Consider the following 14,914-nt stretch of genomic DNA (forward strand, 5'->3'; position numbering starts at 1 on the left):
TTATATCCTTGTTTTGTATTGTTACCAAAGTACTGTGGTATGTTCATTTTTCTGTCTTTTTATTTTTGTGTGTTTTAATTTTGACTTTTGAACTACTTCAGTTTGTTTTGTATGAACTGTTAACATTTATTAGTTTACCTAATTAATGGTAAATATTCTTTTTTATTCCTTCTCAGATTGCTTTCATAATTTTAATTGCTACATTACAGAATGAATCCTATGCATCCAGGAAATAAACCATTTTATGAAATCTTAAGCATGCTCCTCCATGCAATATGGGTGGGATTGACTTTTTAAATCCTTTCATAGTTTGTCAAATAAAATGTCTAATAAGACAGTGTAACCTTTATTTTATTCTGCTTTTAACAATATGTCACTAACCTTTCCATGTCCATGTGTGTGATAAACACTTTTCAACATGAATTAGGGACTGTCATGTCTGTTATCAGTGTATTGATGTTCAAAAGAATATATTTGTGTTTTACTATGAAACTGAATTTTTCTTCAGTTGACTGCAGTAATGCTGAGATAGGGTTTGTTCAGCAAGATCCTAGCAACTTGGCCCAAGAAGGTTATACAAATAAACTAATTCTTAACACAGAATTTAATCCATTTTTATTTCTTTGCTAACACAAGTGTGAGAACCTTGAGTGACACACACTTATTTTCCTTTTTGCAGGGTCAAAATCCTGGCACATGAGGCTTACGTTTGACAAGCTCCCAGGCTACTCCAACCTGCATCGCTGTAAACTTTGTGGCAAAGTTGTAACGCACATTCGCAACCACTATCATGTTCACTTCCCGGGCCGATTTGAGTGCCCTCTCTGCCAAGCCACATATACGCGTAGTGACAATCTGCGCACTCATTGTAGATTCAAGCACCCCATGTTCAATCCAGACACAAGAAAATTTGATTCACAAGCAGAAACTCTAGACCTGAAACCATTTTCTGTAAATAATGCTGAAAAATTGTGATTCCAAGCAGATGATGCTCTAAACATGTTGTTATTTCAGAGGTTTATAAATTTATTATAAATGAAAGGCATATGGTATCTAGTTTTAAAAAATATTGTTATCATTAGTACAGTTGGGGACTATTATTGTTAACATTATTCAGGATATTTAATTTAGTGTTTATTTTAACATTATCTGCTGAAAAGTGAAAGTACCACATCTTGTACTTTGAACATATTGAAAAAATAGGAACATTCTGAATTGTAAAATGTTCATGTAATAATTCATGAATATTCTGATATCACCGTAGAGGTAGTGATTGCCGATTTATTTATTTTTTCTCTTACAGGGAGAGGAGTGTCGGTGGTTATGAATGCTATAACCGACTATAAGACGTTGTTTGTGAAACTCTCCTCAGGGACGTCCAGGCAATGTAAAATATGTGGGAAAGTTGTGAGTAACATGAAGAATCACTACCTCTACCATAACCCTGGCAGGTTCCAGTGCCTAATTTGTTTTCGTACATTCTCAAGGCCCGATCATCTTAAACAGCATACAAAGTGGAAACACTCTTTTTTCCAGCCATACCACTTTACAGCAACAGAAGATATAAAATAATTGTTTTTAAATCGAAAGATAGATCTCACATATACAATATACTGTATATCCATGCAACATTTAGTTTTCTATAAGACAAATAAAAATTGTAATGTTTGTAATTGAAGTGGTTTCTAGTGCTCTCTTGCATGGGAGAAATTCAGTCAGACCATGCTCTCTACAGGTCAGTTGTAAAAGATCTGTTAAAAATAATAATTTTTGCTTTGGACTAGCCAGGTATTTATAGCATTTCTTTTTTACGTTTCCATATGACACAAGTTTTAAGTAAAAATGTGTATTATGACAGCAATTTAATTTATTATGTAGCAGCATCCTATTTGTTTGTTATATACAGTAAAACTGTTTGTTTTCTTTTCTATTGATTTTGTTACTTTGAAAATTGCTCTAATTACTTTTCATGCTACTGTTTTACCACATGCACTTGATGTATATGCTAACATTGGTGCTAAATAAGAGTTTAGCTAATATTTTATATTGTTATAAATTGTTATAGAATAAGGATATGTATTTGCTGTATTGCATAAATCACTAGTTTTCTCCTTGTGTGCCTTTGTTGTTTTTACTTGGTCTGTTATATTGTTGTTTTCGTATATTTTTTATGAAAATGGATTAATAGCACTAAATTTGGCTAATTTACTTTCAGCTGTTGAATGGAAAGTATATACTAGTAAACTGTTAACAGACATCTCTTAAGATGTTAGAATATTCAGCAATTAATATATCCTAAAATTTATATAAATCAATTTTGATGTTGTGCATTCTTTTCATATTACATTAGATCAAAGTTGTTATTGTAATAGAAATTTATGAAGTAATAATGATAATAATAATAATAATATCTCCTATATCTTTGAATATGTTAGACGTGATCAAAAATAAAACCTGGAAAAAAGAATGTGCTGCTGGAATTTTTCATGGAGGAAACTAGTTATTAAAAGTTATTTTATTTGAATTCTTATTCTGATATCTGTTATTGTTAAGCACTTACTATCCCTCTTCTTCATTTCTTTTTAGATATAGAAGTAGAAATCCCTTGATAGTGATAGAAACTGTAGGTCAAATGCAGTATCATTGGAAATACTGAAAATAAAATAAATTAAATAGGGCTATTATCATGATACGACAAAATATTTGCATGAAATGCATGTTTTTGCCTGTTTGACGTTCCAAAGAAAGAGTAATACGTGTGATATTTTAAGCTTGGAAATTATAAGTGAGTGAAGCTAAATTTATTTCGTATTTTATTTTGTGAAAATTGCATTTTTAATTTTACATTTAATTCATACCATACTTATTTTGTCATTTTCCTGAAATAAATTTTAAGAAGGTGGCTTCTGTGTTGAAGGACTCTGAGTTGACAAGTCTGGAGCGGTGAAGGCTTCCTTATTTAAGTTTATCCTCTTTACATTCTGTAGTGCTGAATGTTCGTTTTCATTTTACAGAAATTAACTAAAGAAAAATATAAACTTAAAATGGAGCTTTTAAACTATTGTGTGACCATCTGCATTGCATGGTTGACTTGGAGCTCACCTCTGTATTCAAGTTTGTTGGTGTGAATTCCAGTACAGTTAACTGGCATTGAAGAGTGCATAATGTGAGAGATCTGTGTCAACAGAACCTTTTCAGGGAAAAATTCCAGCAGTTCAGCATCTCTGAACATCAGTGGTCATTGAAAGGATTTTTATAGCATTATTATTATTATTATTATTATTATTATTATTATTATTATTATTATTATTATTATTATTATTATTATTATTATTCCTCTCATGCTTTAAATAATGACTTTGGTGTAGGTATTTGGAGGCATGTAATATAGGCATAAACTCTTGATGTTTAAATTATTGATGATTTAATTATGCTGTATAGTTAAATATTTTGTCAATTACCATACTGTAAATTAATACTATGATTATTTTGTTGCTGCTTAAAGCTGCGGTAAAGAGTTGTTCATCTTCCTTGTGTTTTAAAATTAGTATGTTTTATTGCATTGGAATAAATTTTTATTTTCCTATCATCACATATACATTTTTAGTCTAGTCATGATTTCAAGTTTCATTTGGAAGTTGCTGGCAGTTGCTAAATGGGAAATATTGCTGTTGTTTTTGAAGTTATGTTGTGGTTGAAGGAAACTGTAAATTTGACTCCTTTTTCAAATCCTTACAGAAGTTCAAAGTTTTCTATTATTTATCTAATTATGTTATATTGTTATTCTCTGATACGTATTAACCTTAAAAAGAATCTGCTCAGCAATATCATTGTAAGGATGATGCTAAAAGGTGATAAGAGTGGCAACCAGCAGTGCAATTGTGTAGCTGGATCTCTTGTTATTATTTTACTTTTGAATACAATGTCCTAACACCTTCTTGTGGTACAGTGTTACCCTTATACAGTCTGTGTCTAATCTAGTGTTAGATGTCATCAAAGTCTATATTTTGGTATTCATTTGGATTAAATACCATAGTGAATTTGCTTTAAAGGGAAATTTACCAGATTCAAAACAATGATTTGTGATTATTTTAACAAAATTGATGAGGGAGAGGAAAAAATTACAGTATATTGTGAGAGGTTTGACTTTTTATATAATCATCATGGAATACATAGAGAAAGGCAGCTTACCTTTGCTTGCAAATTTCTTTAGTTATTCCATTCTTGCTGCAGTCTTTCTAATGTATTTCACTAATGTTATATCTGAGAAGTCTTCCAGGTATAGGAATACAGTTCAACCCACCTCTTCTTAAACCACATCAACATTACAAGGTTCTGAGTTGTGTACTACCTGTTAGGAAACATTATTTTAATCTAGTCTTTCTTTTAAAATAGTAATCTTAAAGATTTTTAAACACTATAACATACTACCAAGTAGATGTAGGCCTCTGTTCAACTAATTCTGTTTATCAGAAACTCTGGAAGTAGGCTATTGTATTTTCTGTCTAATATTATATTGCCTCAACTGCCAAATGCAAGTTTTTGTCTTCTTTTGTTTTTTAATACAGTAGCCACAGCATGGACAACTTATATGTCAATTTTTACCTCATGCACTACTGCACTCAAAAATACAGCCAGTCTTCCTACTGTGGAACTAAGAGCTCTACATAAATTAGTGAAAACTCTTTTTTGCTAGTTGCTTTACGTCGCACTGACACAGATAGGTCTTATGGCGACGAGTGTTAAAACTCTGAAAATATAATTTTTCAAGGAGAATACCTAATGTATTGGAGTTCCTTTACATGCTAATATGAGTGAGATAGTAAGTAAATCAGTCATTTATCCAGCATTAAGCAGTTGCATGCAATAGCTTCTATCCACAGAATCAAACCCACAGTCTTTGAGCATTAGAAGCTGGCTCATTAATCACTAGGCTACTGGTGGCAGTTGACCTTTTTCTCTCTCTCATTTTGGTTGAGAGTGGAGATTAAGTTTAGAAGACCTGCTTGTCTATTTCTTAAGAAATTCCTCGAAGACCTATAACCTATCTAGGGCATAGGAGTACAGTATTGAGAGAAGAACAAGTTCTGTTATTCCCCATAATACCATGCCACTGATCTGCCTCTTATTAGAAGCACAGGTCACAAAGATTGTGTATTTTTCTGGCTGGTCATTTATTCTTCCAGGTGGGACTGAGAGTGAAATTTCTAGATGAATAATTGTGGCAAATAATGCTTAGAGGAATTATCAGTGCAGGCTTTATTTACCCTAATTTATAACAGAAATTCCTTTGTTTCAAGATCAGAAAGTTTAGAAGAATATCAGAGAATAAAAACGAGGTTCTACTGTTGGCTACTACCAAAAGCCCATAGTTTACAAACAAGATAGTATATGCATCTTGAAATAGAACTGTAACTGCGTGTACACGATGCCAAGTCACAACGGTATTCATATCAAACAATACATTTTGTAATTATCCCCACAATAACAACAATGACAAATACTGTACTCTTATTTTTCAAACACTAGTGGGAGAAGCTGTCAAGATTTAGAAACATTGATTTCATGGTGATTATTGTTTTAAAAGGAAGTACTACTAGATAATCATTCCCTCAACATCAAAAAATGGGCCGGGCTGAGTGGATCAGATGGTTGAGGCGCTGCCCTTCTGACCCCAATTTGACAGGTTCAATCCTGGCTCAGTCCGGTGGTATTTGAAGGTGCTCAAATATGTCAGCCTTGTGTTGGTAGATTTACTGGCACATAAAAGAACTCCCGCGGGACTAAACTCTGGCACCTTGGTGTCTCCGAAAATCATAAGTAGTTAGTTGGACGTAAAGCCAATAACACTATTATTAACATCAAAATACTAGTGTTTGTGTGGCGGGGGGGGGGGGGGGTCTCTCTATGGGGTCAGGTATGAAGAAAGATGAATCTTTGTACTGAGTTGATGCCCTTGCTGACATCACCCTCTCATTTAGGTTGAGAGTGAAGATTAGGTTTAGAAGACCTCCTTGTCTCTTTCTTAAGAAATTCCTCGAAGACCTATAACCTATCTAGGGCATAGGAGTATAGTATTGAGAGAAGAATAAGTTCTGTTATTCCCCATAATACCATGCCACTAATCTACCATTTATTAGAAGCACAAGTCGCAAAGATTGTATATTTTTCTGGCTGATCATTTATTCTTTCAGATGGGACTGAGAGTGAAATTTCTAGATGAATAATTGTGGCAAATGATGCTTAGATGAATTATCAGTGCAGAATTTATTTACCCTCATTTATAACAGAAATTCCTTTTGTTTCAAGATCAGAAAGTTTAGAAGAATATTAGAGAATAAAAGCGAGTTTCCACTGTTGGCTACTACCAAACGCCCATAGTTTACAAACAAGGTAGTATATGCATCTTGAAATAGAACTGTAACTGCATGTACACGATGCCAAGTCACAATGGTATTTATATCAAACAATACATTTAGTAATTATCTCCACAATAACAACAATGACAAATACTGTACTCTTTATTGTGTGGGAGGGTCTCTATGGGGTCAGGTTCAATCCTGGCTCAGTCCGGTGGTGTTTGAAGGTGCTCAAATACATCAGCCTTGTGTTGGTAGATTTCCTGGCACATAAAAGAACTCCTGCGGGACTAAACTCCGGCACCTTGGCATCTCCGAAAACCGTAAAAGTAGTTAATGGGACGCAAACCCAATAACACTATCATTAACATCAAAATAATTGTGTATGTGGGGGGGGGTCTCTATGGGGTCAGGTATCAAGGAGAGATGAATCTATGTAGCGAGTTTTTACCACCTGATGCCCTTCCTGACATTGCCCTCATCAGAGAAGTTAATGGATGAATTGAATGATGTGATATATGATAGTAGGAAGGGAGGGAGTGAAACCTGGTGCCAGCACATAGCCTACTCCTGTCGAATAGTACCAAAGAATGTGTATAAGACGTAAAATCTCAATCCAATGGACGTATCACCATCAACTGCACATCATATGCCCTCACTCAACATGAACACTGTGGAGAGTATGGAATTGAATCCATGCTTTTGACACACAATCTGGTGATTAGAAATTGTATACAACTGGTTTGATACAGGTCTCCACGCCACTCTGTCCTGTGCTAATCTTTTCATTTCTGCCTAACTACTACATCTTACATCTGCTCTAATCTGCTTGTCATATCATAATGTTGGTCTGCCCTTCAGTTCTTACCTCCTACACTTCTCTCAAAAACTAACTGAACAAGTCCTGGATGTCTTAAGATGTGTCAGCATTCTTCTGTAACACACCTACCAGCAATATACAAGTGATTTCTGCCAAGTTTCGAAAGATATTTTTTGGAAAGAGAACTATAAAAATTTGGTGACCTCAGTAGTACATTTTTTACTGGGTGAGTTGGCTGTGCGGTTAGGAGCGCGCAGCCGTGAGCTTGCATCTGGGAGATAGTGGGTTCGAGCCCCACTGTTGGCAGCCCTGGAAATGGTTTTCCATGGTTTCCCATTTTCACACCAGGCAAATGCTGGGGCTGTACCTTAATTAAGGCCACGGCTGCTTCATTTTCACTCCTAGGCCTTTCTTATCCCATCATCACCATAAGATCTATTTGTGTCAGTGCGACGTGAAACCAATTGTAAAAAAAAAAAAAAAAAAAAAAAAACATTTTTTCAGCCTACATTGTTGAAATGCTAGTCTTTTAAGTTGATGCCACCAGGGTAACTTGTACATCAATTTCATTTGTCCATTCTCATTAACAGATCATGCCATTCCGGTTAACTACATGAAAACTTCTAGTAACAAATCCAGGAACTCTTCTTTGTCTAGTTGAGTATGGCTGTTTGGATCCTCAACAGCTCTTCGATTAGCCATCTTAGATGGCCTAGGCATTGTTGAAGAGGCTGATGACGTTGGAGGTGGTTTCCTGTTGCTTTCCTCACCGAGCCTAAAGTTGCCATTACATATTAGTCTGCCAAGACCATGAAATGCATGCACTAACCAACCCTAAGAGCAGTATTTTCACTCCATTCGTAATAGGAACTGCCTGCGTAAAGAATGGCATCGCTCATACCTCAGTCACTTTTGTATTGTCAAAGCCAAGGGTGAGACTGAGATGGGTCAATAACAGTAACAAGTTTTTTCTAACCTGTACCAGAAGATATAGTTCACTGTAAACACTAGGTCTCACCAGCAAAGGCAGGAATGTTCAGAAAACAAATAATAAATGTTCTCCATAATTCTTTTACATGCCAGTTTGAATTATGTGGTATTGAATGGATATTCCTGTACTCAGAAATCCACTGAACTCAATCAGGATCAAACCAGCACTATTAACACCAGAAATTAGCATACTAACCACTTGATGACTAACGCTTTTATATCAATACTATGAAACAGAGGTAATAACTTTTAAATAGTATGAAATGGGTCATGGTTTGTGAGCATCCTTTCCACATTCTTGTACATTCTTTCCAACAAAGAGTGAGGTAATTGAGATTTAATAATCTTTCACAATATTAAAAATGAAGTTACATCTCCGTCCTACCTTGTTTGTTGTGGTAGAAATATCTTAGCTATACGATAATGATCTTCATCTTATCCCAGTTATTTTTGGGGTCACTGGACTTTCCTGACTCATTTGAGATTTTGGCTGGGGTTTCAAAACTGGATACTCTTCCTGATGCCAACGAATTTTTTAGTTGGTAATTTTACCCTGTGATCCACCAAGTTTGAGCCTCGGTCATGTGTGTTATAAGCCACTGTACTAATCATGCCCCTACCCCTGTCTTTTGCAGTAATACATAAATAATATCTGAATATGAACTGGAAACTTGTATTATTATTTTTTTCCACTAGGTTCCAGGTAATTAGATCTTTTAGAATATAATAGGTCATTCATTACAAAGTTTTTCAAGTGATTTTGTTTAATGTGATAGGTAAAATCTCGTATTCTTGTTTTACATCACCTATGCTCATGCTCCTTTGAACTTCATTCAGTATTATACATAGTTTTTGATCCGTTATAGTGTACCTCTTGACAAATTGTTTTTTCCAAATCTCATCTGGGAAAAAGGCTATCTTATAATGCCAAAGGCAACATTTTTACATCCTCTCTCCACTGTCAACCATTGGGGATATCTCCAGTTCATCAAATGGAATGTTGATAACTTTATATTATCCTCATCAAATCCAACGACTTTAACTTATAATATTTTCTGGAATTAAATCTTAAGACATTTTTTAAAGAAGCACAGTAAGAAAATATACTAAATAAATAATAGCCAGCCCCATAGTGTAGGGGTAGCATGCCTGCCTCTCACCCGGAGTGCCAGGGTGGGATTCCCGGCCATTTCAGAAATTCTTACCTGGATCTAAGGGCTGGATCGAGGTCTACTCAGCCTACATGATTACAATGGAGTAGCTATCTGATGGTGAGATAACAACCCCAGTCTAGAAAGCCAAGAATAACAGTCGAGAGGATTCATTGTGCCAACAACACTACACCTTGTAATCTTCAGGCCTTCGAGCTGAGCAGCAGTTGCTTGGAACACCATGGTCCTTTAGGGCTGTTGTGCTAGACAAAAATTAAAATAATAATATCAGCAACTGAGACAAGAAATGGTGATTAGCAAGGAACAGTTTGATATTGTGCACAGCAGAGGAACAATAGATGTCATATTAGCTGTGACATAATTAGTGGAAAAAGTCCATAGAATGTTACAAGAGCTTGTTTATAGTCTTCATTGATCTGAAAAAGCATATGATAGGATACCAAGGCTGGGAGTATGGAAGTGCCTCTGACAGAAACTGGTACCTTAAAAGTGTGCATCACTGTTCCAAGAAATGTACAAGGGCAGCAGAACTGTGAGATGCATATCTGGAACTACAAAATCCTTTCCTATGAACATAGAATTACACAAGGTTCCATCCTCAGTACAGTACTATTTGTACGTGTCATGGATGTGTTGACAGAGGGAGTCAGGAAGGAGGCTCCATGATCCACGATGTTCTCTGATGATGTGGTCCTGCGTGCAGAAAGGAAAGAACTTGCAAAGATATGGTTGGGGTGATGGAGAGAAGCACTAGAAAGCCGAGGAATGACATGAGACAGAGTTTCTGAGCCTAAAGAGAGCTGAAACATGTTTAAAGTTGGCTGAAGTAGAGATCCCAACAGCAAGTTTGTTCAGATATCTTGGTACAATTATCCAACTAGATGGTGGACTGGAGGAGGAAATAAAGATCAGAATATGGTCAAGATGGTTCAGCTGGACAAAGACATCAAATTGTACTGTATGACAAGAAGATATTTTTTAAAAATTAAAAGGAAGGTACACTAGTGATGATGGTGGTGATTTTTTTCTTAAGAGGAAGTAGAACAAGGTACACAAGGCTATGGTGAGACCAGTAATGACACATGGGGCAGAAATTTGACAGGTAACAAGGAGATGGGCAGAAAAACTTGGCGTGGCAGAAATGCAAACCCTGTGGTGCCAAGGTGGACATAAGGCTGGACAAAGTGAGAAATGAAGTGTTGGGGAATTTGCTTTATATCACACTGACACAGATAGGTCTTATGGCGACAATGGAATAGGGGACGCCTAGGAGTAGGAAGGAAGCAGCCGCGGCCTTAAGTAAGGTACAGCCCCAGCACAGCATTTGCTTGGTGTAAAAATGGGAAACCACGGAAAACCATTTTCAGTGCTGCTGGTAGTAGGGTTTGAACCCACCATATCCCGGATGCAAGCTCACAGCTGTGCGCCCCTAACCGCTCGGCCAATTCACAGGGTAATGAAGTGTTTAGGAGAAGAGTTAACATGGTACAAGTCAGAATTAGAGACGCTGAGCTCAGATGGTATGTTCACATTAAGATAAGAGAAGAGAAGAGATGAAGATTATGTGGGAATAAGATGATTGAACTGCTTCCACCAGGGGAAAGGTGTTAAGGACAAACCAAAAGGTGATGGATGTGCAACATTCAAAAAAAGCATGAAACAGCGGAGGCTTGCGGAGGAGATGGTTCAGGACAGATCAATATGGAGGATGAATATCCGCATCAGTAACCCCACATAAGTGGGATTACTCATGCTGAAGAAGAAGAAGAAGAAGAAGGCATCAATCAATCAATTAATCAATTAACCAAGCTGCTGCTTGACAGCAATTTATTAAGTGCCCAAAATAACTTCCATTAACATCTAAATACTAAATTGTAAGACTTAATCTAAAATTTACCAGTATGTAGGGAATGATAGTGCAAAATACGTCACTTATTAGTTCTCTTCATGCTTGCTCTCTCAGGTGTTACATATTGTAGACATGACTTATGATGAAGTTTCCAGTAATGCTGCATCAACTCTTAATTACAAGAGGGCCGGGCTGAGTGGCTCAGACGGTTAAGGCGCTGGCCTTCTGACCCCAACTTGGCAGGTTCGATTCTGGCTCAGTCCGGTGGTATTTGAAGGTGCTCAAATACGTCAGCCTCGTGTCGGTAGATTTACTGGCACGTAAAAGAACTCCTGTGGGACTAAATTCCGGCACATTGGCGTCTCCGAAAACCGTAAAAGAGTAGTTAGTGGGACGTAAAACAAATAACATTATTATTAATTACAAGAGGCTTACAAATATGCAATAAATGCTTACTGTGTTTATCAACATGCCCATTGTTTAATAACTTTGCTGTCTCAGAAATTAATATTATGGTGTTGACATTAAGAAGGGCATTCAGCCATAAAAAACTTGGTATGAAGATTCATCCCACTTTATATCCAACCCCATAGAGAAACTGGTTTTTATGTCGCACTAACCACTTATATGGTTTTCGGATATGCTGAGGTGCCAGAATTTCTAATTTTGTCCAGCAGGAGTTCTTTTCCGTGCCAGTACAGTAAATCAACCGACACAAGGCTGACATATTTGAGCACCTTTAAATACCACCCAATCGAGCCAGTATCAAACCTGTCTAGTTAGGCTCAGAAGGCTAGTGCTCTACTGTCCGAGCTAATCAGCCCAGAATGTTGACATGTCGTTATAATTTGGAATGTAAGAAATTTCCATATGCTGTAGGATACTGTGTTTAAAAATATAAATAACTAGCTGATGTACCCATGCTTCGCTACAGGATTCTACATTGTATAGGCTACAGAATTCTAGGTTAGGTAGTGTATACGTTTTGAGCAAGACTGTATTAAATTTTATAGCTCTTAACGTTGCCCTATACACGCAACGGGGAAATCACCAAAGTCTTTTCTCATATGAAAACTGGGTTAAGGAATTTTCATTGTAATGGTAGGCCCACTTGCCTACCATCAGTCACAGTCAGGTTGGGGAATTTCATTATAATGGTAGACACTCACTCTCCACCTGCCTGTTTAAATCCTCAGAAAGACTGTCTTAGTGTTTTTCCCCAACTGAAACGAACATAGGTCATTACAATGACATCAGTAGGAATGGCAGGAGTAAAAGCAATGCTTTCATATGAACTACCTACTCAATCAAATTAAAAACCAAGTATTTTCTCACTTTTAACGAACAGTACTACGCTGCCGATCTAACAGTCCAAAGTTCCAGAGCTGGAATGACCAGGCTGCAAACAGCCGTGATCCGAGAACACAATTTTTATCGGGGGAGGGGGTCGAATAGTGGAGAGTCCCAGGGTAACTATGCCGTTTTACTAATCTGTTTCCTAGGAGTACCCGATGAGTCGGAAAATCTCAATTCACTACACTGGCGGCGGAAAAATCTATCTGACTTGGAGGCAGTTTTTTCCTCCAAGCCAGAGGAGAAATGCCCTCTTCACTGCTAATTTGAACTAAAATGAATGTAGAATTTAATAAAAGTGAAGAGGAAGAAGCTCTTCTTAAGAAACGGCTCTTTCAGTGTTGAATTTTGAGTTATTTAGTTAATTGTGGTTCTATAATTTTGAATAGGCTTAAATTGTAATTCTAGACCAGATCATACTACTACTACTACTACTACTACTACTACTACTACTACTACTACTACTACTACTACTACTACTACTACTACTACGATGAACCAGTGTGTTATGTACCAGCAGTATCAGAAAATGTACGAACCAGAGCAATGTCATGCTAAAGAAGAAAGTTTTCGAACTCCCCAGCTATTTCCTGCCAATATTCAGTCAGGCTATTAAACTCGGTACACAGCAGTAATCCCATCTATCGGAGTTGAGCGGCAGCATAAGAAACAAAGAACATCACAACAAACAATGGTCAGTGGAATGTTATTGTTGATCATTGCTATGCACTTTTGATATTGTAGGTCTTCTCATTTAGTTTTCTTCCGACTCTGAAATACCACTCTTATCATAGTCGGTACGGTAAAACGGAATAAAACATAAATGATCAGAAATTGCATTCTCTATAACATTTGTTATTTAATACTTTTTTATGGGACCAATAAAATCGGTAACTATAAAAATTAAATTTTAGGCGCCTTCCCCTAAACTACAATTTCATCCAGGGTGAATAAAATTGTTTATAAATTAGACTATAGTATCTTATTCCCCGACTCTATATGCCGATTTTCATAAAATTCTGTTAACCCATCTTCTCGTAGCTCGGCGTTGATATGGACTTAGCAACAAAAATGCAAATTCATTAATACCTGTGTTATCATAGCGGGTACGGTAACAATGTATGACAGAAATGATCGGAAATTTAATTCTGTATAACAATAGTTATGCAATATTTATCGATAGGACCACTAATAATATAAATATTTGAAAGTTAAATTTTAGGCCTTCCCCTAAACTACCATTTTACTCAGCGTGAATAAAATGATTTATAGTCTAGATTGTAGCGGCTCATCCCCCAACTTCACATACCGATTTTCATTAAATTCCCTTCAGCCGTTTTCTCGTGATGCGTGTACATACATACAAACAGACAGACAGAAATTACGGAAAAGGAAAAAGTGCATTTTCTTGTTACTGTGGTCATGACCGATGCAGAAATACCATTCTTTTCCAGTTCTGAGTAATGTACAGACAAAACTCTTATTTTATATATATATATATATATATAGATATTTTCGTTTTAGCTTTTAGGGCTAACATTTTGTCTATTTTATCAGTTGTGTTCAAACAGTTGGAAATTATTCTACATTCTAACTGTTAACTATTGTTTTATATAGTCATCTGTGAAAATCATGATTTCTGATTAATTAGATGACCTTGTAATTGTTATCATCCCTATGTAATCGATGTTAGTATTGAATAATATAATATTTTCATAAATAATGAACCATATTCTGCAATTGCATTACATTACCATTCACTAAACTGTGTGTGAAATTGATAATCTCTCCATACTTACATAACCATGCAGTACTTTCTGCCATTAAAATTTAATATGTAGCCCCTACTATCTGCATCACATTTTGTTCATTGAACACTTCCAGGGTATTCATGTGGGGTTAACAGCATTGTTGCATCAAACTGTACCAGAGTTCTCAGTAGGCTTATATGAGAGCTCAACAACCAACATGGCTAGTCTGTTTTGACATATTATGTGACTGAAATCTGATGGTACTGTTGTTATTCTTTTCAAAATTTCTTCCTATAGTTTTCAGAAAAAATGTTAACCCTCAGCAAGCATCATGAGGTCACTGGAATCTCCTGCAGTTTTGTTTGTTTACTCTGTGCCATTCCTTTTGAGCAATGACTTTGGCAGTCCCACTACCTTCAAGCTAATCAGTTAGCTTCCAGTATCTGTTGTGATAACATTGGAATGTGCTCTGTTGTACTAACTACATAACTCGAGTGGTCCCCTGGACCTCACAATGCCGGTTATGTAAAATTTTTGTTCTGGTGCAACTTTCTTTATTGCTGTACAAAAGTCATTTTGTAGTTATAATGATGGCTAAACCCAGACCATCAAAATTCTGT

At 36.2% G+C, this 14,914-nt stretch overlaps 1 protein-coding gene across 5 annotated transcripts in view; it reads left to right on the top strand.

Moving 5' to 3' along the window:
- The window catches only part of LOC136866151 (protein tramtrack, beta isoform), a 625,536-nt gene that overhangs the window by 481,657 nt on the left and 128,965 nt on the right, over positions 1 to 14,914 (top strand). Inside the window, exon 5 of one of the 5 annotated variants that reach the window (XM_067142863.2) lies at positions 1,304 to 3,572. The exons of 3 other annotated variants lie outside the window; for them this stretch is intronic. In XM_067142863.2, coding sequence (XP_066998964.1) covers positions 1,304 to 1,572 — 269 coding nt within the window. In that variant the 3' untranslated portion in view covers positions 1,573 to 3,572. One more of the 5 variants, XM_067142860.2, reaches the window with a different exon arrangement.

The sequence above is a fragment of the Anabrus simplex genome, chromosome 3 (genome assembly GCF_040414725.1).
Source record: "Anabrus simplex isolate iqAnaSimp1 chromosome 3, ASM4041472v1, whole genome shotgun sequence".
Classification (NCBI taxonomy): Eukaryota; Metazoa; Arthropoda; class Insecta; order Orthoptera; family Tettigoniidae; genus Anabrus; species Anabrus simplex.